General features: G+C 36.7%; 2 protein-coding genes across 2 annotated transcripts; one reads left to right on the top strand and one right to left on the bottom strand.

Annotated features, from left to right (window-relative positions):
* The first annotated feature begins 11046 nt into the window (after positions 1 to 11046).
* LOC109163589 lies at positions 11047 to 16354 on the top strand. Its single transcript, XM_019312340.1, has 4 exons — positions 11047 to 11263; positions 11370 to 11376; positions 11427 to 12572; positions 16222 to 16354. The coding sequence occupies exons 1-4, from the start codon at positions 11047 to 11049 to the stop codon at positions 16352 to 16354; spliced, it is 1503 nt and encodes a 500-aa protein (XP_019167885.1).
* Positions 16355 to 17794: 1440 nt separating this feature from the next.
* On the bottom strand, positions 17795 to 19235 carry LOC109163631. Its single transcript, XM_019312368.1, has 2 exons — positions 18839 to 19235; positions 17795 to 18151 (listed from the first exon to the last, which is right to left on the bottom strand). The coding sequence occupies exons 1-2, from the start codon at positions 19016 to 19018 to the stop codon at positions 17978 to 17980; spliced, it is 354 nt and encodes a 117-aa protein (XP_019167913.1). The 5' UTR covers positions 19019 to 19235; the 3' UTR covers positions 17795 to 17977.
* Between the last annotated feature and the right edge of the window lie 6223 nt (positions 19236 to 25458).

Below are 25458 nucleotides of genomic sequence, written 5' to 3'. Positions count from 1 at the left end.
ACTCATAAGATTAAATCGAGAAAAGTAGAACTAATTTGAACAAGCTATGAGGTTTGGAGATGATGATTACAGTGAGACATAAAAAACCTTAAATTAAATGAACAAATTAAGATCATACTAACCTGTAAATATGAACTTAGCTTCGGTTTAGTAAGATTTTCACCTCAAACTGAGAGTCATAGCAGCGAGAATGTCCAGAAACGAAGGAGATTGAGATGAAGTCGTGATAGACGGAGGATAAGGATCTATACCCTTATTCCTAATATGTTCTATGTTGTAAGAGCAAGAGATGAAGCCGAGACAGAGAGAGAAGAATGGTCAACATCCATGCTTCCTCATGTGTTCTAGATTGTGAGAGAGAGAGGGGTAGAAAGAACAACAGAAATGAAATGGCTGAGATCTGTTGAGACAGAGAAAGGAGAATGGTCTAGACCCTTCGTCCTCGTCTCTTTATTTTCTAAAATAAATAAACAATATATATATATATATATATATATATATATATATATATATATTTATTTATTTATTTATTTTATTTATTTAATAGGGGTAGGATTACAATACAGTGCTTAGCATTACAATACAGTTCCATATATATTGTAATGCTAAGCACTGTATTGTAATCCTACCCCTATTAAATAAATAAATAAATATATATATATATATATATATATATATATATATATATATATATATATATTATGTTAATTTATATAATAAATATAGATAAATATTTAAATATATATTGAACTATAATGCTAGATGTTTTATATAATATATAAACTTTAACTATAACGATCTTTTATTACATGTACCTTAATTACAAAAATAATGTACTTTTAATATATTAAAAATGTTCCTGATATTCATGGTCAACACAATTGTGTGTACCATGGTCCACCAAATAATTTGTCTTATAATGTTGGCCTTATTTTTAGCAATTACAAATTTAGGTTGTACAATAGTCGAATTATTTAGGTTATGTGTACTATATTAATAATATCGTTACTTATGTTATTTTGTTTTAAATTATAATGCTATTTTGTATCTCACAGAGAATTTAGAGAATTCATCATCAACAAATAATGATGCTCAAGGTACAGATCCAAGTACTGAAAGTATTCGTAGAAGATTTTCTATTGGAGGGTGTTTTACTCAAAATATTACACCAATGAGTAACATCACTAACGGTAGAACTCCTACCATTTAGCGATATACATTTGTGTATTTAAATAGCCATATACTGTGAATTATTTCAAAATGTTTGTCAAATTATTTTATTGTATTACACTTTACTAATATATGTTTAATGCAAATTATTATGTATGTTTAATAAAGGTACTTGCAATATACACATAGGCTCAAACAATTCCAAGAATTTTATTTTAGGAGAGTTGCCAGAAACAATATCAACAATGCCGACATCTTGCTTAACTGGTAATTGAAGGTTCTAATATCTTATATGATTTTTAATATTATAAATTCAAAGTTAATTGTTTGTTATATTATTCGGTTGAATATAGGTTTTAGCGCACAAGAGAAAGTAGCCATGCGACAACCTTTACAGAACATAAGTAATGTTCTAAGTGGAAGCAACCAAAAAAACTTTAAAATGGTTCAGGCTATTCCTAAAGAGGATTATGTCGTAATTAGAGACTTGCTATCAGCGTTTGAAGAAGAATCTATCTGTTCACTGATCCAAACAGCAAATAATGGAACAACAGGTAATAATTGTAATTGTGTTATGTCACAATGAATGCTATCATATTAATTGTCCAACAGCTACCCTCATTCGTACTAAGATTAGCTACAGTAAATTCAGATTTGGATTTACCTATTGAGGCTCAACGTGTGGGCTCCTATATTGCCAAAACAAGTGCAATGTCACATGGTACGAATTGTAATTTATTATGGAACCGTGCAACTCTCTCTTTATATAGTTCCTATTATAATAAATTGTTACAAGCATTATAGTTATGCAATAATTTGGTGTTAGAGAAATTTAGATTACGTATAAATGAATGCTCTAAAACATTTTGTAATTTAGGTTGCCACAATATGACACCAGCCACTACGGTCACTCCACGATTGCTTGATAATGTGGAGGATGGACGTCTACATTGCGATATTTCAACATCCTCTACATTTACACATGGTATGTATTACCATTTCATACTTAATATCGTTGCACGCAATATATTGACACCTATTAAAACATGCTTTTAATGCAGATGAGTACTGTGATTTTTGTAATGCAACAAATCATTGTGACCATTGTGGGGCGTTGTTTTGGTTCGAGGAGAGACAAAAAAAAAATTCCACAAAAGGGTCTCCAATGTTTTCACTTTTCACTTTGCTGCAACAATGGGAAGATTAATTTGCCAGCGCTACCATTGCCACCAAAAGGTATATACGATCTATTTTTCGGCAATGATGAATTATCAAGAAAATTCCTACAAAACATCAGGACGTACAACAACATGTTCTGCTTCACATCAATGGGTGGTAAAATAGACACCAACGTGAACAAGGGAGGCGGACCTCCTATTTTCCGATTAAGTGGACAAAATTATCATCTGATGGGAAGTCTACTTCCAGAAGAAGGAAAACCACCACATTTTGCACAGTTGTACATATACAACACAGCCAATGAAAAAAACAATCGTATCAATGTTGTTAGGTATACAAACTGCGCTGCTTACCATCTAATTACGTTTTGTTATTAAAAGCCTTATCAATTAATATTTTATATTCTTTTAGGGGTGCTGGTGAGAAAGATGACATTCATGTAGAAATATTGAATGTCATTCAGGGTGAGCTAGATAAGAATAATGTTTTGGTTAAGTCATTTCGGATGGCAATGTCTGAGCTGGATAGAAATCCCTGCGCTAAAGTTAAGATTAAGTTGTTGGGCAAGCGCAATAAAGATGCAAGGACATACAATCTACCTCAAGTGTCTGAAGTAGCACCTTTAATAGTTGGAGATCTAGATACCAGCATTGGTGAGCGTGATATTGTGGTTGAAACTAAGAGTGGTCAACTGCAGCGAATTAGTGAATTAAATCTTTCCTACTTGCCACTACAATACCCATTGTTGTTTCCGTATGGTGAAGATGGATATCGGGAAGACATTGCATTCTCAAACCGAAAAGGCAACAACGGTGGTGGTGGTAGACAAAGGATTAGTCCCCGGGAATTTTTTTGCTATCGAATACAGTCAAGAAAATATGTTATGAGTACAATTCTACATCCAAAGCGTTTATTCCAACAATTCGTTGTGGATGGATACACAATGGTTGAGTCAAGAAGACTCATTTATATAAGGACACACCAAAAAAGCCTTAGGTGTGAAACATACAGTGGGTTGACCGATTCTTTAACTAGGGGAGAAGTAAACCCTGCAACACAAGGTCGTAGAATAATACTACCTTCAAGTTTTACAGGCGGAGCTCGGTACATGATACAAAACTGCCAAGATGCAATGATAATATGTAGATGGATCGGATATCCCGATTTATTTATAACTTTTACATGCAACCCAAAGTGGCCAGAGGTGCAACGTTTTTTAAAGGATCGAAGGTTGAAAGCAGAAGACCGTCCTGACATAATTTGCTGGTTATTCAAGATGAAGTTGGATTCCTTGATAGCTGATTGTCGAAATAATAAACTAGTTGGCTCAGTGGCTCGAGGTAATCTTTTTGTTTAGTCTTACACCGATTTTTAAAAAATTTTAAACAAATTTCTTTCTAACATTGGTTATTGCAATTATGTTGCAGTTATATATACCATTGAGTTCCAAAAGAGAGGTCTTCCACATGCTCATATACTTCTATTGTTGGAAAAAATAAAGAAGTTAGTCAAGTTGTTGCTCTGGACAAAATCATTTCGGTTGAGATACCATATCAAAATACAGATATAGAATATTACAAAGCTGTTGAGAAATTATGATGCATGGTCCATGTGGAAAAGCAAGGTTCAATTCTCCATATATGGTAAATGGAAGATGTTCAAAACATTTTCCTAAGAGATTTGTTGAGTGTTCTAAATTTGATGACGATGGACATCGTTATATAGACGGAGAGACAATGGCAGAATAGTTACAAAGAACGGCATCGCGTTGGATAATAGGTATGTGGTACCGCACAATAAACATTTATTACTTAAGTACAAGGCCTCATATAAATGTCGAGTGGTGCAACCAGCCACGCTCAATCAAATACCTGTTCAAGTATGTTAATAAGGGTCATGATCGGGTAACAGCCGAGTTCTACAAAACTAGCGATGATGAAGAGAATGGAAAAGCCATAGATGAGATTAATATGTACTATGACTATAGGTACATATCACCATGTGAAGCGGTTTGGCGGTTGTTTGGTTTTGATATACAGTTGAGGGCTCCGTCAGTTGAAATGTTAAGCTTTCACCTCCCCAATCAACAAAGTGTGGTGTTTGCAGATTGTAATTTTGCATATTCTCTTAAACTGGATATTGATTTAGTTTCTAGCAAACTGAGAATGGACTGACAGACTCAGATTCTTAATTGAGCAGTCATTTAGACAACATGGTAGATAAAGCGTAAAGCGGAAGACTAAGGCAGAAAGTAAATCAAGACATATGTTTGTTTATCCAGTTCGATACAGTGTGTATCTACATCTGGGGGACGATCACCGATGCGTCCAATCCACTAACTCATAATCCAATGTACAAAGGTAAAGAAAAAAACAATCTCACCCAAGTGCCCCACACAAGGTAAGTACCCAGTCTACAAAGGTTTAGTGGATTGTTGAAGTCGGAGAGCCACGCATGCAGAAGTCCAATGAAATCCCTTCAATTGGAGAGCTAACTCTAATGCAGTCCGCTTCAATGACGCAGTCCCACGTTGTTCCCACAACTGAGTGATCTTCGCGTCCTATCGTTTAAGCAGCGTTGATACTTCTCAAGTTCTTCTTCATAATCACCAAGAACTTATTGTCTTGAGAAGATGCATGACAACCAGAGATGTGTATTCTGTTTAGTATAGAGTGTTGCGGCTTCAATCAATGCAACCCTAACTTCTGAGCGAATAAGAATATATATATATATATATATATATATATATATATATATATATATATATATATATATATATATATATATATATATACTTCTTTGATTTGGACACTCTCCAAATATATCTCTGATTGTAGATGGTAGGACTTTTGTGAAGAAAGAAATCTTAAGATTCGGTCCATACCACTCAAGCTAATTCGCTGATATTCTTTCCAAAACCATCATCTCATAACCGTGTTCCAACTATCTTTTCCTTTTGTCCGTCCCCATACGTCACTGATCCACTACTTGGTTGAACAGATATAAGACACTTGGCATTCCCAGTCATATGTTTGGAACAGCCACTGTCGAAGTACCATCTTGCTTCAATCATAGAGGCAGTAAGTACTATTGTGGGATAGCAGATTACTTCTGATTTTCTGACCCAAACTTGCCTTGTGAAAGGAGTGATAATCTTGTTCCAATTATTTTCCTTCCTTTGATCTCTGTAGAAGAAGTAGCATTCAAGTCTGGTGTGCCCTTTTGTCTGACAGTAGTGACAGATGGGTACATATTGTTTGACTTTAACATACTTAGTCTTAAACTTTGAGTGTTGAGACTGAAATTTGACTCTGCTAGGTTCAGCCTCAGAATTCAGAGTAGACATGCTTCCTTTCTGATAGAACTGAGTTGATCTTGATGATTGGCCTCGTTCATGACAGAGAACTGAACCACCACCAGATGTATCTTCTTTGATAAAAACAGGAGCTAACTTTGAGGATTGTCCACGTTCAAAACCAAGCCCTTTTTTATCGTTAGGATTTCGACCAGAATCCAGAATTTTGTCTAAGGTTGAAGTGGTATCCATCATCTTGATAGTTTTCTTCAGATCCTCCAGTTCTTTTATCAGCTTTCCCTCTCGAGATCTGATCTGAGCAATAAGGTCTTCTTTTGAAATTAACTCAGTGTTTAGTTTCTTCAGTAGTTCATCTCGGTGTTTCAGATCTTCATTCAGATTCTTGTTGATTTTCACTAGTTGTTCCCAACTACCAACCTGTGACACCCCGTAAATCTAAACACTAATCGAGGATTAATCGAAGAATTAATCCAAGTTTCTTTGCTAATTCATTTCTAAAAATCCTGAAATTTGATAGTCGAGGGACTAGATTTTGACTAGTCACTTAAGTCAAAAGGTTGTACCTTGTGCTTCTTGAGTTGTGCCCTTGTTCCCTTGTCTTTCCAACATTAGTGAGGGTAGAAATGTCTTTTCATCTAATAATTGTGATTCAAGCTAACCTAGCAAGACTCTCTCATTTCATTCATCCTTTCAACCTAAAACTCAAACACTCTAGCCTCTCTCTAAAATAATTAAGCTTCTTCTCCAAGAAAGAAATTGAACTTCCAAGCCTTGCAAGATTTTCTACCAAGATTCCTACTTTCTCCTTCTTGAGCATAGGAAAGGGTAAGATCCTTAGCTTTTTGGTGTTTTTAACCTTCTTTTAGGTGTCTTTAACTAAAGTTAGGATCTTTATTGTGTTTTGGTTTGTGTAAGAAGTTGGTGTGGAAGAGAAGCTCTAGGAAAAGGCTATTAAGGGTGGAAAGAGGAAGTTGTTAGGCTACAAAGGTAACACATGCTATACAAAATCTATTTTCTTACCTAAATGATGATTATTGGCTTCTACTTGATGTTCTTGATGTGATTTGTGAGTTTTGATGCATGATCTTGTGAATGATGCATGTTTAGAGCTTGTTTTTAGGTTTCTTGTATGACATTGCTTGGATATTTCTTGGGTTAAAGTCATATTCTTGTTGTGTGTGAGATTTTGGGTGTTTTGGACTTGAACTTGACCTTAGTGATGAAAATCCCCGAAGGAATTTTGGTGTACAGGGTATGTACCCCGCGGGCGGAACGACGGGTGGAGGCCTACCCACCGCCCCACCCACGGGGAACCGGCGTCCCTCGGGTGTGTACCCGCGGGTGGAGGTCCACCCGTGGCCCCACCCGCAGGGTACATAGTGGATATCGGCCGGGGATTTGTTCCCCGTGATTCTTTCTTCTCGGTATTGATATTTTGACCTCCCGTTGTTAATTTAATGGGTTATTTGTGAGTCTTCTTGATGTTTTGTATGTCTAGAACGGTGTGTTAGGAATCCATGTCAGGAATTGGTGTCTTGAATCGTGCTAAGGGTCCAAGTTTGTGATTCGTTGGGCTAATGTGAGTCTTGAATGTTCTTTGGAACTAATTTTGGTTTACCCGTTTGACAAGCATGCTAGTTTGATGTTGATATGCTAGTATGTGTAGTTTGTTTCTTCATATTGAGATTGGCAACTTGTGTTGACAATCATTTGGTATTGGATTGTAATCCTATGTTGTTGAGTATGGTCTCATGTCCTTATTGTGATCTCTTGATTGATTCCTATGATGTGATCATATGCTAATCGGTGCACCCTTTGTTGATACTTGATTGAGGCTATTGTTGAGCCTTAGTCTTATTGGTAATGATGATGACCTTGTGTGACTATGATTGAGATTGGTGGTTTGTTACTTGAGCTTTGCTCACGAGTTTAGCGATTTTGTGATTATGATATTAATGGTACCTTCGTGTACTGAGAGTTTGATGGTAATGTGGGTGGTGTAGGTGGGAGGGGCGACGGTCTCCGGAGGCAAAAGGTTGGACTCAGAAGTACAGGGTGGCACTAGGAGGTAACGGTTGGAACTGTGATAAGGTCGGGGTGGCCATAAGGTTGGAACAGGGCATAAGGTTGGAACTATGAAACTTGTGACATGTAGTTGTCACTATGTGAATGTGATTTCCTTGCTTATGAGCGTGTCTTGATGTGTTCTACCTTGTGAATGGTAGGATGCATCCTGAGTTGTATTGTCTATGTTGGTTGTGGTCTTGTCTTTGTTACGAGGTTGATGATCCTCGTTTTTGTTGAGAGTGTAATGGTCTTTGATGTTGACTTCCCTTCCTTGATTTTGAAATGATATATATTGTATTCCCTGTTTCAAATGGTTTTGATTATATCTATCTATATTATGTTATTTAACGCGTATTGATGGGTTACCAGCATTATTCGCTGACCGGGTGTTATCCCTTGATTTTACAGGTTTTGAGTAGATGCTGAGCACGCTAGATGTGGACCTTAGATAGTATAGATCCCATGCTAGACGTTTGTCTTTAGCTGGCCTGTGTGCCTTAGAATTGTTATTGTTTGTTAGATTGTTGTTGATTAGCCTATGCACCCATGGTTTATGGGTGTGGCATAACGCTTTCCGATTTTTATATAGCTTCTGCTTGATGTTTGTCTTGATGATTAGATGTTTACCTTTGCAATTAAGCTTTAAAAATGTTGAAAAATCAGGGGTGTTACACAGTTTGGCAAATTCCATCTCTAGCTGAACATGTCGCTCTTCAAAATCATCTGATGATATGTAGGATTCACCATCAGTTTCATCTCCTTCTGAGTGAACCTCTGTTGTTGTGAAGAAGGCAACGAAGTTTCCAACATTTTCATCAGACGGGTCATCTGTTATTTCCTCTTCATCATCACTTAGGGTAGACACAGACATGGATTTCTTTGTTTTGAGATAAGTTGCACATTCAGATTGTATATGTCCAAACCCTTCACACTCCCGACACTGCACTGACCGATTTAAGATTTTAACTGTGTCTGTAGGTGTGGTTCTGAATTGCCCTGTTCATCCAGTCTGGGACTGACTATTCTTTGTGAAAGATGACGGTTCTGATTTCTGATATGACGAGTTTCCACTTTTGTACTGAGTCCTGTTAGGCTGTCATTGACTCCTTCGATTGAAACCTTTCAGTATTTTCTTGAAATTTTTTGTTAATAAGACTAGGGCTTCATCATCTATATCATCTGTGTCAGATTCTTGTTCAAACTCAGCTACAAAAGCCACTGACTTGCCTTTTATGCTGACTACAGGATCGTCATCAGCCAACACCTAAAGTTCATAAGCATGCAAATTCCCCATAAGCTCTCCTACACTCTTCTTCTCCCAGCCTGTGTTTTCTTGAATTGCAGTCACTTTCATTCGGAATCGTTTGGGTAGAAAACGAAGGATCTTCTTGACAACTCTTTCATCTGTAAACGGTTCCCCAAGTACTGATGCTCTGTTCATCAAATTCTGAACACGACTTTGGAAGTTAGAAATAGTTTCTTCTTCACACATCCTGAGAGCTTCGAACTCTTAAAGAACCATCTGAAGCTTTGACTGTTTGACATCACTGGTACCCTCAAATCTGGTTTCAAGGATTTCCCATACACGTTTTTCCTCTTTTATTCCTGTAACCAAGGTAAAGACTGATTCATGAAGAGATCCTACAATAGAATCAGTGCTTTATTATTCAGATCAGAAGACGACATCTCATCTTCAGTCCATGTCTCCATTAGTTTGATCTCAGCGGTTCCATTAGCATTCTGAACTGTCGGACGACTTCATCCAGTGAGGACAGTACGATAGACTCTGTCGCCATGAGCCTGAAGAAAAATCTCCATTCGAGCCTTCCAGAAGGAATAGTTGTGACCATCCAATTCTAGTGGTTTCATATTTGCATCCATCCTGAATCAAAACAGACGACCAGCCAGAACACACAGGAAGAGAGCAGTCTAAAACCCAACAGACAACCAAGCAAACAACTTCTTAAAGAGAGACAAAATGCAAAAAAACTTTTCCCGTATGGATCAAGTCATTATGTACATTTAAAAGCTCTGATACCACATGTAATTTTGCATATTCTCTTAAACTGGATATTGATTTAGTTTCTAGAAACTGAGAATGGACTGACTGACTCAGATTCTCGATTGAGCAGTCATTTAGACAGCATGGTAGATAAAGCGTAAAGTGGAAGACTAAGGCAGAAAGTAAATCAACACATATGTTTGTTTACCCAGTTCGATACAGTGTGTATCTACATCTGGGGGACGATCACCGATGCGCCCAATCCACTAACTCATAATCCAATGTACAAAGGTAAAGAAAAAGACAATCTCACCCAAGTGCCCTACACAAGGTCAGTACCCAGTCTACAAAGGTTTAGTGGATTGTTGAAGTCGGAGAGCCACGCATGCAGAAGTCCAATGAAATCCCTTCAATTGGAGAGCTAACTCTGATGCAGTCCGCTTCAATGACGCAGTCCCACGTTGTTCCCACAACTGAGTGATCTTCGCGTCCTATCGCTTAAGCAGCTTTGATACTTCTCAAGTTCTTCTTCATAATCACCAATAACGTATTGTCTTGAGAAGAGGCATGACAACCAGAGATGTGTATTCTGTTTAGTATAGAGTGTTGCGGCATCAATCAATGCAACTCTAACGTCTGAGCGAATAAGAATATATATACTTCTTTGATTTGGACACTCTCCAAATATATCTCTGATTGTAGATGGTAGGACTTTTTGTGAAGAAAGAAATCTTAAGATTCGGTCCATACCTCTCAAGCTGATTCGCTAATATTCTTTCCAAAACCATCATCTCATAACCGCGTTCCAGCTTTTTGAAAACTTTCCTTTATCAGATCTTCGGTGGCTTGATCTAGCAGTGCGTCTGTTGATTGTACTGATCAATCAGTCTTCTTCAAGGACAAACAGACACCAAGCTAAACCCTATCTTAATTTGCCATAATAATATTGTCAATTATATGTTGGGGTTTTTCTTAAAGAAATAAAACACTAACACAGATGACGATCCAGTGGAGAATGTTGTGAATAGACCCACTATAGCACAGAGCATGTTCTTGGAATGGTTTGAGGCTAATAAGACATTTCCATATGCAAAAAGGCTTACTTATGTAGAGATGCCAACAAAATTCGTGTGGAAGAAAGACCTTAGAAAATGGCAGCCCCGAAAAAAAAGGTTCTCAATCTAAAGGATATTTTATGTGCCACCTGCCACGGGAGAAATATTTTATTTGAGATGTTTGTTGAATAAAATACGTGACAAGTTATGCAGATCTCAGAACTGTAAACGGTGTCCATTATGCTTCATTTCGAGATATGTGTTATGCTAGAGGTTTAGTTGATGATAACAACGAATATGTTGATGCAATAGATGAAGCCAGTCATTGGACGTCGGGAGATCAGTTGAGGAGATTGTTTGTTACATTGCTAATGAGCAGTTGTATGGGTAAACTGGAAACAGTTTGGAATGCGGTGTGGCCACAATTGTCGGACGATGCACAATTCCAGATCCGTAAACAGTTGTCAAATACAGGTACACATACTTTCTAAATATTATTTTTGTTATATTGCGATAAAAAAATCAAATGATCTATAACGGAGTTAACTTACTGAGTAAATTTTGATATACTAAAATGCAGATTTTGTGTTGAATGACTCCCAAAAGATGAACTTTGATTTAATGTTATATCAAACAGGCTCATACAAGAAGAATTGTCATATGACTATGTTGCTCAGGAGAAAGAGAACCAGGAATTGGTAAGTCAGTTAACAGAAGAGCAAAAGGTCATATACGATGAGGTGTTAACAAATATTGATGGCAAAGCTGGAGGGTTATTCTTCGTTTATGGTTATGGAGGGACTGTTAAGATGTTTCTGTGGCAAGCATTGTCCTCCGCTTTAAGGTCTAAGAGGGAAATAATATTAAATGTTGCATCTAGCGGCATAGCTTCTCTTTTATTACCAGGTGGAAGAACTGCACATTCTCGGTTTGCCATACCGATATATGTTAATGAAGATTCCACTTGCAACATAAGTTATGGCAGTCCATTAGCAGAGCTTATTGTTCAAAGCAAGTTGATAATATGGGATGAAGCTCCAATGATGCACAAATTTTGTTTTGAAGCCCTCGACCGAACTATGAGGGATTTGTTGCGCTACAAAAATCCAAGTAGTTATGAAATGACATTTGGTGGTAAAACAGTGGTTTTTAGTGGCAATTTCAGGCAAATTCTACCAGTAATTCCAAATGGTACAAGACAGGATATTGTTCGGGCGAGCATAAATTCCTCATATCTTTGGAAATCCTGTAAAGTATTTAGGTTAACTAAGAATCTACGCCTACAAAGTGTACAATCACAAATTGAGGCTAAAGAGATTGAGGAGTTTGCAAACTGGATAGCTAATATAGGTGACGGAACTGTTGGTAATTCAAGTGATGGGGAGGCAGATATTACAATTCCCGATCACTTACTGCTGAAGTGCAACGATGGTCCTATTGCTAAAATTGTTGATAGCACCTTCCCTCTTTTTAGACGTGGTATTGGGGATCTGACATATCTCAATGATAGTGTTATTTTGGCTCCAACATTGGATGTGGTAGATAGCATTAACCAATACATGAATGATCATAATCTGGCTGAGGGTAAGATTTACTTGAGTTGTGATTCTGTTTGTAAGTCAGATTCAAATGTAGATTTGTTAGCGGATTTGCACACTCCCGAATTCTTGAACGGGCTGAGATGTTCTGGAGTACCAAATCATGCTGTGACATTGAAAGTTGGGTCACATGTTATGCTCTTGAGAAATATTGATCACACACTTGGATTATGCAATGGTACAAGGTTGATTGCAATCGTTATGCTGTGCATCCGTATGCACCATGATGCCAAAACGACGTCGTTTTATTAAAAATCGTGCATCTCCTCTTTAAAAAAAATTCAGGTTCGATTCCCAGCAACAACATTATATTGTTCATTCATTCTGGAATTTTAGTTCATAGATTATGGAATTATAGTTCATTGATTATGGAATTATAGTTCATCAATTATGGAATTGTAGTTCATCGATTCTGAAATTTTAGTTTATAGATTATAGAATTTTAGTTCATTCATTCTGGAATTTTTAGTTCATAGATTAGATTATGGAATTATAGTTCATCGATTATGGAATTTTAGTTCATCGATTATGGAATTTTAGTTCATATGTTATTGCTGGGAATCGAACCTGATTTTTTTTTTTTAAGGGGAGATGCGCGTTTTATTAAAACGACGTCGTTTTTGCATCCATATGCACCATGCATGGTGCATACGGATGCACAGCATAATTTGCCGGTTGATTGTTACTAGGTTAACTAATCATGTGTTGGAAGCCCATATCATGTGCGGTACAAATGCAGGAACAAGAGTATTAATTCCTAGAATGTCACTTACACCGTCAGATCCAAGATTGCCTTTCAAATTCCAACGAAAGCAATTTCTGTTGCTATCCTATGCCATGACAATCAACAAAAGCCAAGGACAAACACTTTCAAAAGTGGGATTGCTGTTGAAAAGACCGGTATTTAACCATGGCCAAATGTACGTAGTTGTTTCAAGAGTTAGTAACCCAAGGGGTTTAAAAATTTTGATTTGTGGAGAAAATGTACGATGTCTAAGTACGACTAAAAATGTTGTGTACAAAGAAGTCTTCAACAATGTGTAATAAAATTCCAAAATTTATCATTTCAAATTTTCTAAGTTTTTAAAATGTATATTTTTTCATCTTTTTATATTATACGGAATATTCTATGTACTATATATATGTCGTGCATCGCATGAGTTCAACAAAGAAATCTTCAACAATGTGTATTAAATTTTCAAAATTGATCATTTCAAATTGATTAAGTTTTTAAAATGTACTATATTTTTTCATCTTATTATATTATACTGAATATAATATAAACTATATATATAGTCGTGCATCGCATGGGTGCAACTACTAGTATATATATATATATATATATATATATATATATATATATATATATATATATATATATATATATATATATAGTGTATCTATATCACACACATACAAACTATATAATATACATACCAAGCATGAGGATTGGAAAATGACTTCCCAAAAAAAAAAAAGGGATGTCATTTTCCCCCAAAACATACTTATTTTCCGTTGATTACAACAGCATTTTTCGTTGACCTCATTTTCTCCCCTCTTGCCAAACACTGGAAACTCGAAAAATATTTTCCAGAAGTCATTTTCCGGATTTCCAAACGCACCCTAAAACACAAATAATTCTGAGCAATTTAAGAGAAGAGTAATAATGTATTTTTTTTTTAATATCTGAAGGAAGGGGGAGACCAAGCATACAACATGCCCTATGAAGAGTAATAATGTATGACACTAATAATTTTATTGAGTTAATACCATCCGAGGTTCTCCGAGTATAGTGGTTTTGCCACGTTTAGTCCTAAACTTTCAAATTGATCATCTGTGGTCCTTCGACTTTCAAATTTAACCATCCATGGTCCAAGTTAACCACCCATAGTCCTGCGACTATTAAATTTTAACCAACCATGGTCCTTTTAAGAGGACCACGACTGGTTAAATTTCGAAACTTGAAGGACCATGGGTGGTTAACTTGGACCACGAATGGTTAAATTTGAAAATCGAAGGACCACAAATGGTCAATTTGAAAGTTTAGGACTAAACGTGGCAAAACCACTATACTCGGAGGACCTCAGATGGTATTAACTCTAATTTTATTCCTAAATTGCTATGAATATGAAGGTAGTTTTTTGTTTGTTTTCTTTAACACTCATAATTTTTTACACGACTAGTAAATTATCTATGCGATGCACGAATAAAATTTTTTTATTATATATTTAGATAATAAAATTAAAGATGAAATCATAAATCATTTTAATAGTTGAAAGTGTACATTTATTTGATTATAAGATTAGTGTAAAAATATCACTCAATTAATTGATTAATATATGGATGACTCATTTGTCTGCAATTTTCTTGAAAAAATTAATAATATGAATTATGTAATTATATTATTATTAAAATAAATATGCAAAAAAATGATAAATAATTTAATTGTAATTATTATATAAATAAATCTAAAAACTCATGTTTAGCTTAATTATTATAATAATTATTAGGCAATTATTATTAGATAATTATACTAATATTTGTGCAATTATAATTTTATACCTTAAGTATATTCATTTTCACCATACCACCCTTACTTTTTTCCTCCTCCTCCATATATGAATGAACTAATTGTATTTATTATAAAAATCAATCCATCGACCCATGTTTAATTGTAATTATATAAATATATTTGTGTAATTATTAGCTTAATTAACATAATAATTATAATTATTAGTCATTATACTAATATATGTACAATTAATTCTTTAATTACCATAATAATTATTAGGTAATTATAATAATATATTGTACACTTATACTTTTATACCTAGAGACATTTAGTTCAGGTTATATAGGATAACTAAGATTATATTTGCTTGGTAATATAAGATTCTCATGTTTGGTTCAGGTTATGTAACTTTCTCAGGGAATGTAAGATAACCTCGCATTAAGTTTTTAGCTATTAGAAGATAATGTGAGATACCCTCCAATTTCTTAGGTAATCTCACATTCTCTTGTCTTATTACTAATGTTGGCTTTGGACGTTTTAATCAATTTATCTTATTACCGTTGTCTTATTAACGGAGCGTTATGCTATGGACCCGTGTCCACCATGTGCATGGTGGACATGCTGTACATTCATAATTTCTATACTACAGATTCATAAAATTTATAATGTAGATTCATAATTTCTATAGTGCACATTTATCATTTCTGTACTGTAGATTCATAATTTCTATACTGCATATTCATAATTTCGGTACTGTAGATTCATAATTTCTGTACTGTAGATTCATAATTTCTATACTGTAGATTAATAAAATTTATAATGTAGATTCATATAGTACAGAAATTATGAATGTGCAGTATAGAAATTATGAATCTACAGTATAGATTTTATAAATCTACAGTATAGAAATTATGAATCTACAGTATAGAAATTATGAATGTGCATGGTGGACACGGGTCCACCATCCACAGCATAATTTGCCTTTATTTACATATCTTAGTTTTAAACCAAATACAGGAATCTAAACATCCTCAGTAATCTAACATTCCCAATAATCTAACATTCCCTAAGGTAATCTAACATTCCGTGAACCAAACGCCCCCTATTAATTTGTTATTTACATCTATTCTCAAAGTGTACCAAAATCCCCCATCAAGGTGCAGAATTCCCAAAAAAACACACACACACACAAGAAAATGAATAATCTGTGCAACATTCTGAAAGTTATCTGAACATGTCAAGAAAACAAAAGAAATGTGTTTCCAGTTGTCATTCATGTGTTCATCTGAGAGTTTACATGAGGCTGCCATCTATCTCATTAGGATGAAGATCATTGCTCAAATTCAAAGCGTAAACTTCAATATCACCCATACTTTTACAGAGAAGGTTACATCAGATATGTTCGAGAAACTACTAAACCAGGTAAAAGGAATCATACTGATCACAATAACATAGATTGCACAGCAAACTTGAAAAGGAAAAATGGCAACCTTCAATAGACAACCTTTTACTAATAAACTATTGCAAAAGGTAATAGGAATCATCCAAGCACAGTGAGATGAATAACATAGTATACTTGTAAAAGATAAATGGCAATATTTGATTTTTTTTTTTTTTTTAAAAAAAGTGGCTAGCTTCATAGGGAAGGTGCACTGATATACTTAAATTTTGATACACAGACAGTTAGATATGCTGCCCGTAATTAGTACAATGTCACATATCTTAAATGAGTACACTAAATGGAGAACTCAGAATTTACTTGTGCAAAAAAAAAGAAGCAATTGTATAAGCTCATCTAAATCTACCATACATTTTGCATAATGCGGGACTTCAGACATGACACCGTTCTCATGGAAATAGACTTTAAAATAAAATATTAAAAAAAAATCACACTTCGATATGGCTTTCGAAGTTTCTATCAATGATATTGAATTCAAATGCTCAAATAGAAATACCTTACACAATTGATTAGCATGTATTTTCTGCAAATACAGAGTTCATCTTTTAGGTGACCATGCTCCTCAATTTTCATCAATGGAAGTACTGCAACAAACAACACAAAAGCTGATTAGTACTCAAAAAAAATAATGAAAATGTAGGAGGTGTAATTGATTAAGTTTTAGCAATGGATATAGTCACTTTCTTCTCTCCTTTCTCGCTTTTAGGCTCCTACGGGATGTCACTTTCTTTGAACACTACCAGTAGAGAAACAACAATGACTACCATAAAACATCCCTCTTCCAATCCATTATTACCTGCACGAATCAGATCCTGAAAATCTTGACTTTCACCACTAAGATTTGAATTGAGTCAAAGGCAGAACTTGTAGACAATTTGAATGAGTTATATAGTTAGACTGACATAACATTAGAAGTTTAAGTTTCGCAAAGCAGGTACCTTCTCTGAGGAGCAATTTTCATCTCTTTCAACTAAGTTGGAGATTGAGTGTATTGTTGTACAGACTTTGATGGCCTTTTTGGCCTAAAATAATACGGAGTACAAGCAAAATGATTGAAGAAATCTTGTTCCTTTCACCATCACTTTTGTTGGGTAACATTGATGTTTCTGCTGGAGAATATAATACATACTGTGCTTTTGTAACAAGTCATCACAAAAATCAGAATCCATCAATCAGAGCAGAAGCCAACATTACATGTCACTCTGGTCTCTACTGATTACAGACTTCGCTTACTTTCAACATATTCTCATATACTCATGAAACTGAGCAGGTCAAATTAAGGGCAAACCAAGATAGTCAAATGAAGGGCTAACCAAGAAAAAAGAAAGGAGAAGCTGAATCCCATTGTAAAATGTAAAGGTAGGATCTTATTTCCTAATTTAAGAAATCATCATGGATATCTGGGTGTAGAGAGCAAATGTTATAAGCCAAGTGCAGATAAAAGGACAGTATGTTAGTATTGTAGAAAGCAAAGTTCAGTTTAAATAATTTTGGAGAACTAAGTTCTATATCATTTTTTTTTCTTCATGAATTCTCTGTTCATATACAAGACATATGAATTCAATACAATCAGTAAACAAACTAAGCATTAAAGGTCGTACTTTGTCAACTTCAATTCTTCACTTCTTTGCCTTAGAAAAGCGAAGGCATCGATACTTCTCTCCACTTACTGTAATTTCTAGAGCTCCATCTTGGTTATCCTGACTTGATGCTGTGCCCATAAGTACACTTTTCTCTTTCTCAAGGTTCTCTCTTTCCATCTTAAGCCTTACTTCTTGCCGGGCAATCTCTGCCTGGAATATGAAAATGCCATATTATAATCAAATGCCAAAGAATGATCATAACCAAATGAAAATCATAAGTTTTCTCAGTGGACAGATAAACCTTTTTGCCACATGCAAGAAAATTCACATATTTCATTTACTTTCCCATTAGGCTATAAATCATAAGGCTGATGTAATGATACAAAATAATGTGTATAGCAGCCCATCATAGCTTAACTTGCAGTCAAAATGGTGCAAAAGAACTTGACATTTCTTGCCCTCAAAGGCAAAACTCCCTCCCCCTCCTGCTCGACAGGATAGTGGAGGGATAAATGACTTATTAGGTCATTTAGGTGGAAGACACGTGTCTGTCTGGTGTCCACAAGGAGCCCACGTCACTCAATCATGTGTCTTGCCCACAATCTATCATCCAAAAATTAACTAACTGAGCTAATAGGGCAGGCAAGAACTTGGCATTTCTAAACCACACCAAATGCAGTAAATCTTTTAGGAAAAAATCAAACCTTTTTTCACTAGAAACACATATAATTTCCCATTGATAGAAAACAATTATAGCACTATATTTTTAGCATGAGAATCCTAATCCTAATCATAAATTCACCCAGCTTGATTACTCAAGAAATCCAAGGCGCCTAAATTGTGGATGAAAATTAAAGAGGAAAAGAGAAAGAAAGAAATGAATATAGGGATTGTTGCCTCGCGGCGTGAGAGCTCGGCTTTCCAGGCGGCCTCGCGCTCGGCGACTTCGCGCTCGCGTTCCTCGATGTAGCTCTGCATCTCCCTCTCTTTCATAAGCCGGTCCCGTATGTCAGCATCCAGGGCCTCCTTCAGTTCCTCCACGAACTTGTCGACCACAGCTTTTATTCTCAGCGACATCAAACACTAACAATAATTTCTTTCTATCTTTCGATTTTCGAACACCAAAGTTTCTTCTACTGCTTTTCCTCGTCCAGGGCGGGGTGAGAACACCGGAAATCCGGAATAGGATTCGATTCCAACCCCGAATAGTGACAAAACCCGCCGTCTTTTGTTTGGAAGCAACGCTGAGGAAATGAATATTTCGTGAATTGCGATTAACGGACGGACGGTCCGGTTCACTCGATATGTCTCAATTACACCTGCCAATTTTTGACACTACTAGGTCTCTGCATTGGGCGGTTCGAATTAGGGGTGGTCACTTTGGTTCGGTTATCCGAACTAATTCAATCCGAATCGAACCGAATTAGTAATAGAAAATTGAATGATTCGGAATTTTGTAATCCGAACAGTTTAGTACCGAACCGAATTGAAATTGAACGGTTTGGTAAAAATTGAACCGAACCGAATGCTATATAATTTTTTAATAAATAATAATAATAATAATAATAATAATAATAATAAATTAATAATAATAATAATAATAATAATAAAGAAGTAAATCCAAGTTCTTTGATGCCTGCACCGCCGTTCAATTCTCATTCTTACTGGTACCGAATCTTAAATTTTTTATTTGATTTCTTTATAGCTTGTTTTCTACATTGCACTTTTGTTGTTTGTCGCAATTGTTCTTTACCTCTCAATTATATCTAACTTGAGTTATATTTACAATATTCAGTATTTTCCTTACTTTCATGTTTTTCTATAAATTTAATGTGCTTTACAGTCATTCTAATTTTGATTTTCAGTGAACTATAATTATTTTCTAGTACTGGAATATATTTCGAGTGCACTAGCAATGACAAATTGTGTCCAAAAATTAACTATATAGTAATTGACACTAGTTCTTTTAATATCAATTATACAGATAAATGATTATTCATCTTATCAATAAAAATATTCCAACTGAACCAACTGAAGATTCGGTTGTGCAAAAACGTTAACTGATGTTTGGTAATTAGTACTTAGTATTGTGTTTGAACTTTGGATTGCTATTTTGTTATATAATATTTAGAGTTTGAATTTGGATTATGTGAATATGTATTGTTTGGTAGTATGTTCGAAAAATTAGGAAATGTTGAAATTTGGGGATCTTAAACAGAACCGAACACCGAACCGAAACTGAACCGTTTCAAACCGAACCAAAACCGAACCGAATCTTAATGTTAAACCGAGTGGTTTAACTTTTTTAAAACCGAAACAGAAACCCAAAAAAAAAAAGAAAAAAAAAAAAAAAAAAAAAAAAAAAAAAAAAAAAAAAAAAAAAACGAATCGAAACGCGAAACGCCCACCCCTAGCTCGAATATCAGAACCGCCCAACCGATCGATATAAGTTTACATTTTTTAAGTCCTATCCGACTATTTTTAGAGGATACTTCCTCCGATTTTTGGTATTTCTGATAAGCTTAATTTCTAGGCATTATTTAGAGTAATTTTAGTCAGTGATTTGCATAAATAAATTAAGTTTTAGGATCGATTTTATTATAAATATTATATTTAGTTACATGTTACTAGTTTAGACTACTTTAGATTGATTTTAATAAGTATTAGGCTAATATTGCACTTTTATTAATATAAATAGAAATTTTATTAAATTTATTTAGTAGTTTTATATCATCAATTTTAAATAAGTGTTTTAATAATTAGGTTTTAATGAGTTGTCTCATTAGTTTATAATTATTATTATCTTATCTTAACTTTATTTTATTTTATTTTTCTTCTTCCACAGCTAGCCTTTCTGCTTCCTGTGTATTTCTGCTAAAACAGATATTAGATTTATGAAAATTTACCATTTGACCAGACAAATTTTCACAGTGGCATTGCTTAATCACAGTGGCCTCTTGAACATTCGCCCTGAAAAACAGCAGGCTGTCATCTGCGAAAAACAGATGCGAGATAGGGGGAGCTCCTCTAGCCACCCTGCATCCGTGTATAGATCCTGCCATCTGTGCCTTCTGTAACAACAAAGACAATCCTTCTACACAAATAATAAACAAATAAGGGGAGAGGGGATCCCCCTGTCTGAGCCCCCGAGTATGTGTTACTCGGCCTCCTACTATCCCATTCACGAGAATATTATACTCAACAGTGGTTACATAGAGCATAATCAGTTTAACCCATCGTTCATCAAACCCCATCACCACCAACATCTTCTGTAAAAACTGCCACTCCATTCTGTCATAGGCCTTTGCCATATCCAACTTCAGAGCCCCCCAACCTGTGGCCCCACATTGTTTCCTATTAAAAAAATGACCAACCTCTGCAGCAACAAGGATATTATCTGTGATCAGTCTACCAGGGATAAAAGCACTCTGAGATCAAGTCCCCCATGAGTGGTTTCATCTTATTAGTTATCATTTTAGCCATAATCCGGTATAACACATTACCCAGAGCTATTGGCCTCATATCAGCTACTGTTTCAGGCACAACTTTTTTCGGGATTAAAACTTCATTTGTATCATTTAAACCATTCGGGAAAGAGGCATTATTCAAGCAATTCACCACAAAATTAGACACATCACCCCCAACCACATCCCAGAAGTGCTGATAGAAACCCGGATTCATTCCATCCGGACCCAGTGCTTTGTCAGGGAACATAGAGAACAGAGCAGTTTTGTCCTCCTCAGGCACAAAAGGGCGCAATAATTCATTGTTTTGTTCATGGGACACCCGAGGGGCAAAATCATCAAATAAGGGGTCCACACATTCAGAAACATCATAAGCAAAGATAGTTTTAAAATAATCTAAAACTACCTGGTTCATAGTCTCACCCTCAACCCATACCCCTGCATCATTCATAATTCTAGAAACATAATTCTTTTTCTTCCGAGCAGAGGCATACCTGTGAAAGAATCGCGTGTTGGCATCTGCACCGCGTAGCCAATGTTGCTTAGCACGTTGTCTCCAGAACATATCCTCCTGGGCTTCTAACTGGCTCAACTGACACTCCACGCGTTGGAATTTGGCTAAAGCAGCAGAATCCCTATGGTTCCTGATCTCCTCATGCCTCTTCCGAAGGTGCTTTATTCTGTCACCAAACTTATGGAAGTAGTCACCCCCCCCCCCCCCCATCTCATCAAACGATATCCACACTACTGCTGACAATCCAGCAACCCCTGAGCCCTCCCACCTTGCCAAGCAGTCTCAACCACCTCCCTACAGCCATCATCATGGAGCCAGGCCATCTCGAACTTAAAGCTCCTCGAATTTCTACCCCTCTGTATGCATGATGCATTAATGTTGAGGAATAGAGCCGAGTGATCCGAATTATGCATTATAATATTTTCAACCTCAGCACCACCGTTCATATCACACCAACTAGTCATGGCCAGAACCTTGTCCAGACGCTCCTCCAACCACCCCTCCGTCCCCTTACTCTTTTCCTAGGTGTATTGGTGACCCCTCATTGGCAACTGTAACAAACCACAACCGTCCAAGGTATCCCCAAAGCCATGTAAGAGTCTACTCGGATGCGGATTCCCCCCCCCCCCCCCCCCCCCCCCCCCCCTCTTCTCATGCTGATAAAGTAGATCATTGAAATCCCCCACCACTACCCATGGGAGGTCCAATTTACCACTCAAAGTCTGTAACAGTTCCCACGACTCCCTTCTTCTATGTCGCTCTGTAAAACCATAATAGCCTGTAATTCGCCACACTAGCCCATTCGTGTGACTCACCTCCACATCAACATAATTTTTCAAATAACTTAGCAAACGCGCCGTGTTATTCTTCTTCCAAAACAGAGTTATTCCACCACTATGCCCCGTACCATCAACGTAAAATAATCCTTCAAAACCAAGACGTACCCGGAGATGTTCCGCATGCACACGCCCCACCATTGTTTCCATTAAAAACACAAACTCAGGCTTCTTACGGGACACTAGGTCCTCAACTTCCTGAACTGTTCGTGGATTGCCCAAGCCACGACAGTTCTAGCTTATGATACTCATAATGATGGGCGGGTCTGGGAGCCAGAACCCGCCATAAACAAGTTTTTTGGAACCTCGGTCATTGTAACATCCTCCCCTCGCCCTTCCGACCTCCCACCACCCGTGAGGTCCTCCCTACGTCTCTTCGCAACTGCTATCACCAGGCCCTCGGCCTCCTCCCGGACACCCCCCTCGACTGCCATACCCATATCCAGTGTTACGCCGGTACCCATTTCCCCGGTTACCTCCCTCGGCTGCCCCACCGGCGGTAATAACCAACTCTCACCAACCGCCCTAGGCCCACGCCGGAACCCTGCAGCATCTCCCCAGAATACGGATAGTCTTCAACAGCCAACGTTGACTCTCGTGCATGCAAACAAAACTTATAGAGATGGCCTAGCTTGCCGCAAAAGAAACAAAAATTATGCAGACGTTCATACCTGAACTCCACGCAACATGTCGTTCTATCCCGCTTCATAAACCTCATTCTTCGACGCAAGGGTTTATCAACCGGTATTGCCACTCTAATGCGATAAAACTCCTTCCACGGAGCCCCCACAAACCTGTTATCCACCTTAATAAACAATCCCAAGGTGTTCCCAATCTGCCCCAATATCTTATCCGACGTATATCCCATCGGCAAGGCATGTACCTGTATCCACATATCAAGAGTGTCCAACCGCACATCAGTTGGCAACACCCCATCCGCAAGTGGCCGGCACACCAGTGTAGCATTATCATACGCCCACGGGCCCTCCTCCATCACAGGTTCCAAATCTGTTCTATGGTGGAAAACAAACATGAACAGCCGGGGTTGTATTTCCGTGACCTGCATGCCCTTTACCGGTTGCCAAACCGACGCCAAGACTTGGCTCATAAACTCAATTTTCACCAACTTCCGCGTCAGAAATCTTCCAACTAACCGCCATGTCTGCTCGTCTCCGGTCGCACCTGCTACTGCATCATCCGGCGCCGGCTCAAAGGTGAAATCATCCTCGTCTAATGCCATATCACCCCAACGCTCTGTTATGGCCGCGACACCTTCATCCACCTGCGGTGTCGACATTAGGCAAGACAAAGATCTGAATTAGGAATTTGATCTGTCGTACTGCTACGTAGAAACCGGCGATTTGCCGTAGAAAAACCAAGAAACGGTAGGGAAACCCTATAATAGCCTAGAGAGAGAAAAAAGTCTTTGGGATTAGATCAAGAATAGTACCAAAATTACATGAATCAAAAGACAACAAATCTTATATCAGCATTCATAATCTTCTTGTGAACAAATGGCATAAAATCCCTATATCACCATTCATCATCTTCCTGTGAAAAGACAAAACACAAGTTAAATATAACCAATTAAATAGTTGGGGCTGTTGGGCAGAAAGAGGGAAGGCTCAGATTGCTATGTTTTCATGTCAAAGTAAGATTGGGGGCAAATTGCTACTTTAGTATTGGAATAGAAACCAAAACTAATGAGCAACATACCAACCCAAAACCATTTCAGACAATGGTACGTGGAAGCATCATCATAGCCAAATAGTCAATTAGTATAGTAAATAGTAATCAGTAAAGAGAAAAAACAGAATGAGAATTTCTAAATTTAAAAATATGGGGGAGTGACTGGTATTACCAGATGTCCAGTTCATATAGGCAGTACTAGTAGGCTGATACTGTTATACCTGATGTTGATGACCTGATGGGATCATACTTATCATAGTATCATTGTGATACTATCATAGGAAAGAGATCAAACTCCTCAAAAGATTGAATAGAATCAAAGGCAGCAACAAGCCAACAAATCCAACAATTGAATTATTAGTAGTTACCAAGCCATTGTCCTTAATCCACTTTTCCTCATTGAAAATCAAATTAGAATTCAGTGAAATCACATATCAGTATATCACAGGAAAATGGAATGAAAGATGGTAAATAAAGCATTACAAGAATGGTAGGAAGGGAAGAACCAGCAGCCCCATGTCCTATGCTTCCAATTCCACTTATTCCAGTAGCCAACTCTGCAAAGTGCACATAAAAACAAATAAATTAGAATTTGAATCTAAATTTAAAAAGGTAAAAACAGAATGTATACTTTAAAGAAATTACCTTGTTCAAGTTTTTCAACATTATCAATATTTTCATCAACCTTAACTGGTTGATTTGGTAACACCAAACAGTCTTGTGCACAGACTAGGGCCTCTACAATTTTAGGAGTTAAAGAACTCCTAAATGCCTATAATACCATCCCACTAGTACTAAATGTACTTTATGAGGCAACAGTGGAAATGGGAACTGCTAGGATATCTCTTGCCATTTTGGAGAGATTAGGAAACCTCTCACTATTTAGCTTCCACCACCTAAGGATATCAAAGTCAGGAGAGTCCTCCACAAATTTTTCACTTAAATAGACTTGAAGCTTTGTTTCTTTACAGCTTCCACCAGCCTCCATTTTTTGCCTTTTGAGTTTATTTTTAA

This window comes from Ipomoea nil, unplaced genomic scaffold (genome assembly GCF_001879475.1).
Source record: "Ipomoea nil cultivar Tokyo-kokei standard unplaced genomic scaffold, Asagao_1.1 scaffold3030, whole genome shotgun sequence".
In the NCBI taxonomy this organism is placed as follows: Eukaryota; Viridiplantae; Streptophyta; class Magnoliopsida; order Solanales; family Convolvulaceae; genus Ipomoea; species Ipomoea nil.
Note: the sequence above shows the minus strand (reverse complement) of the source record. Positions and strands in the feature narration are given on the sequence as shown.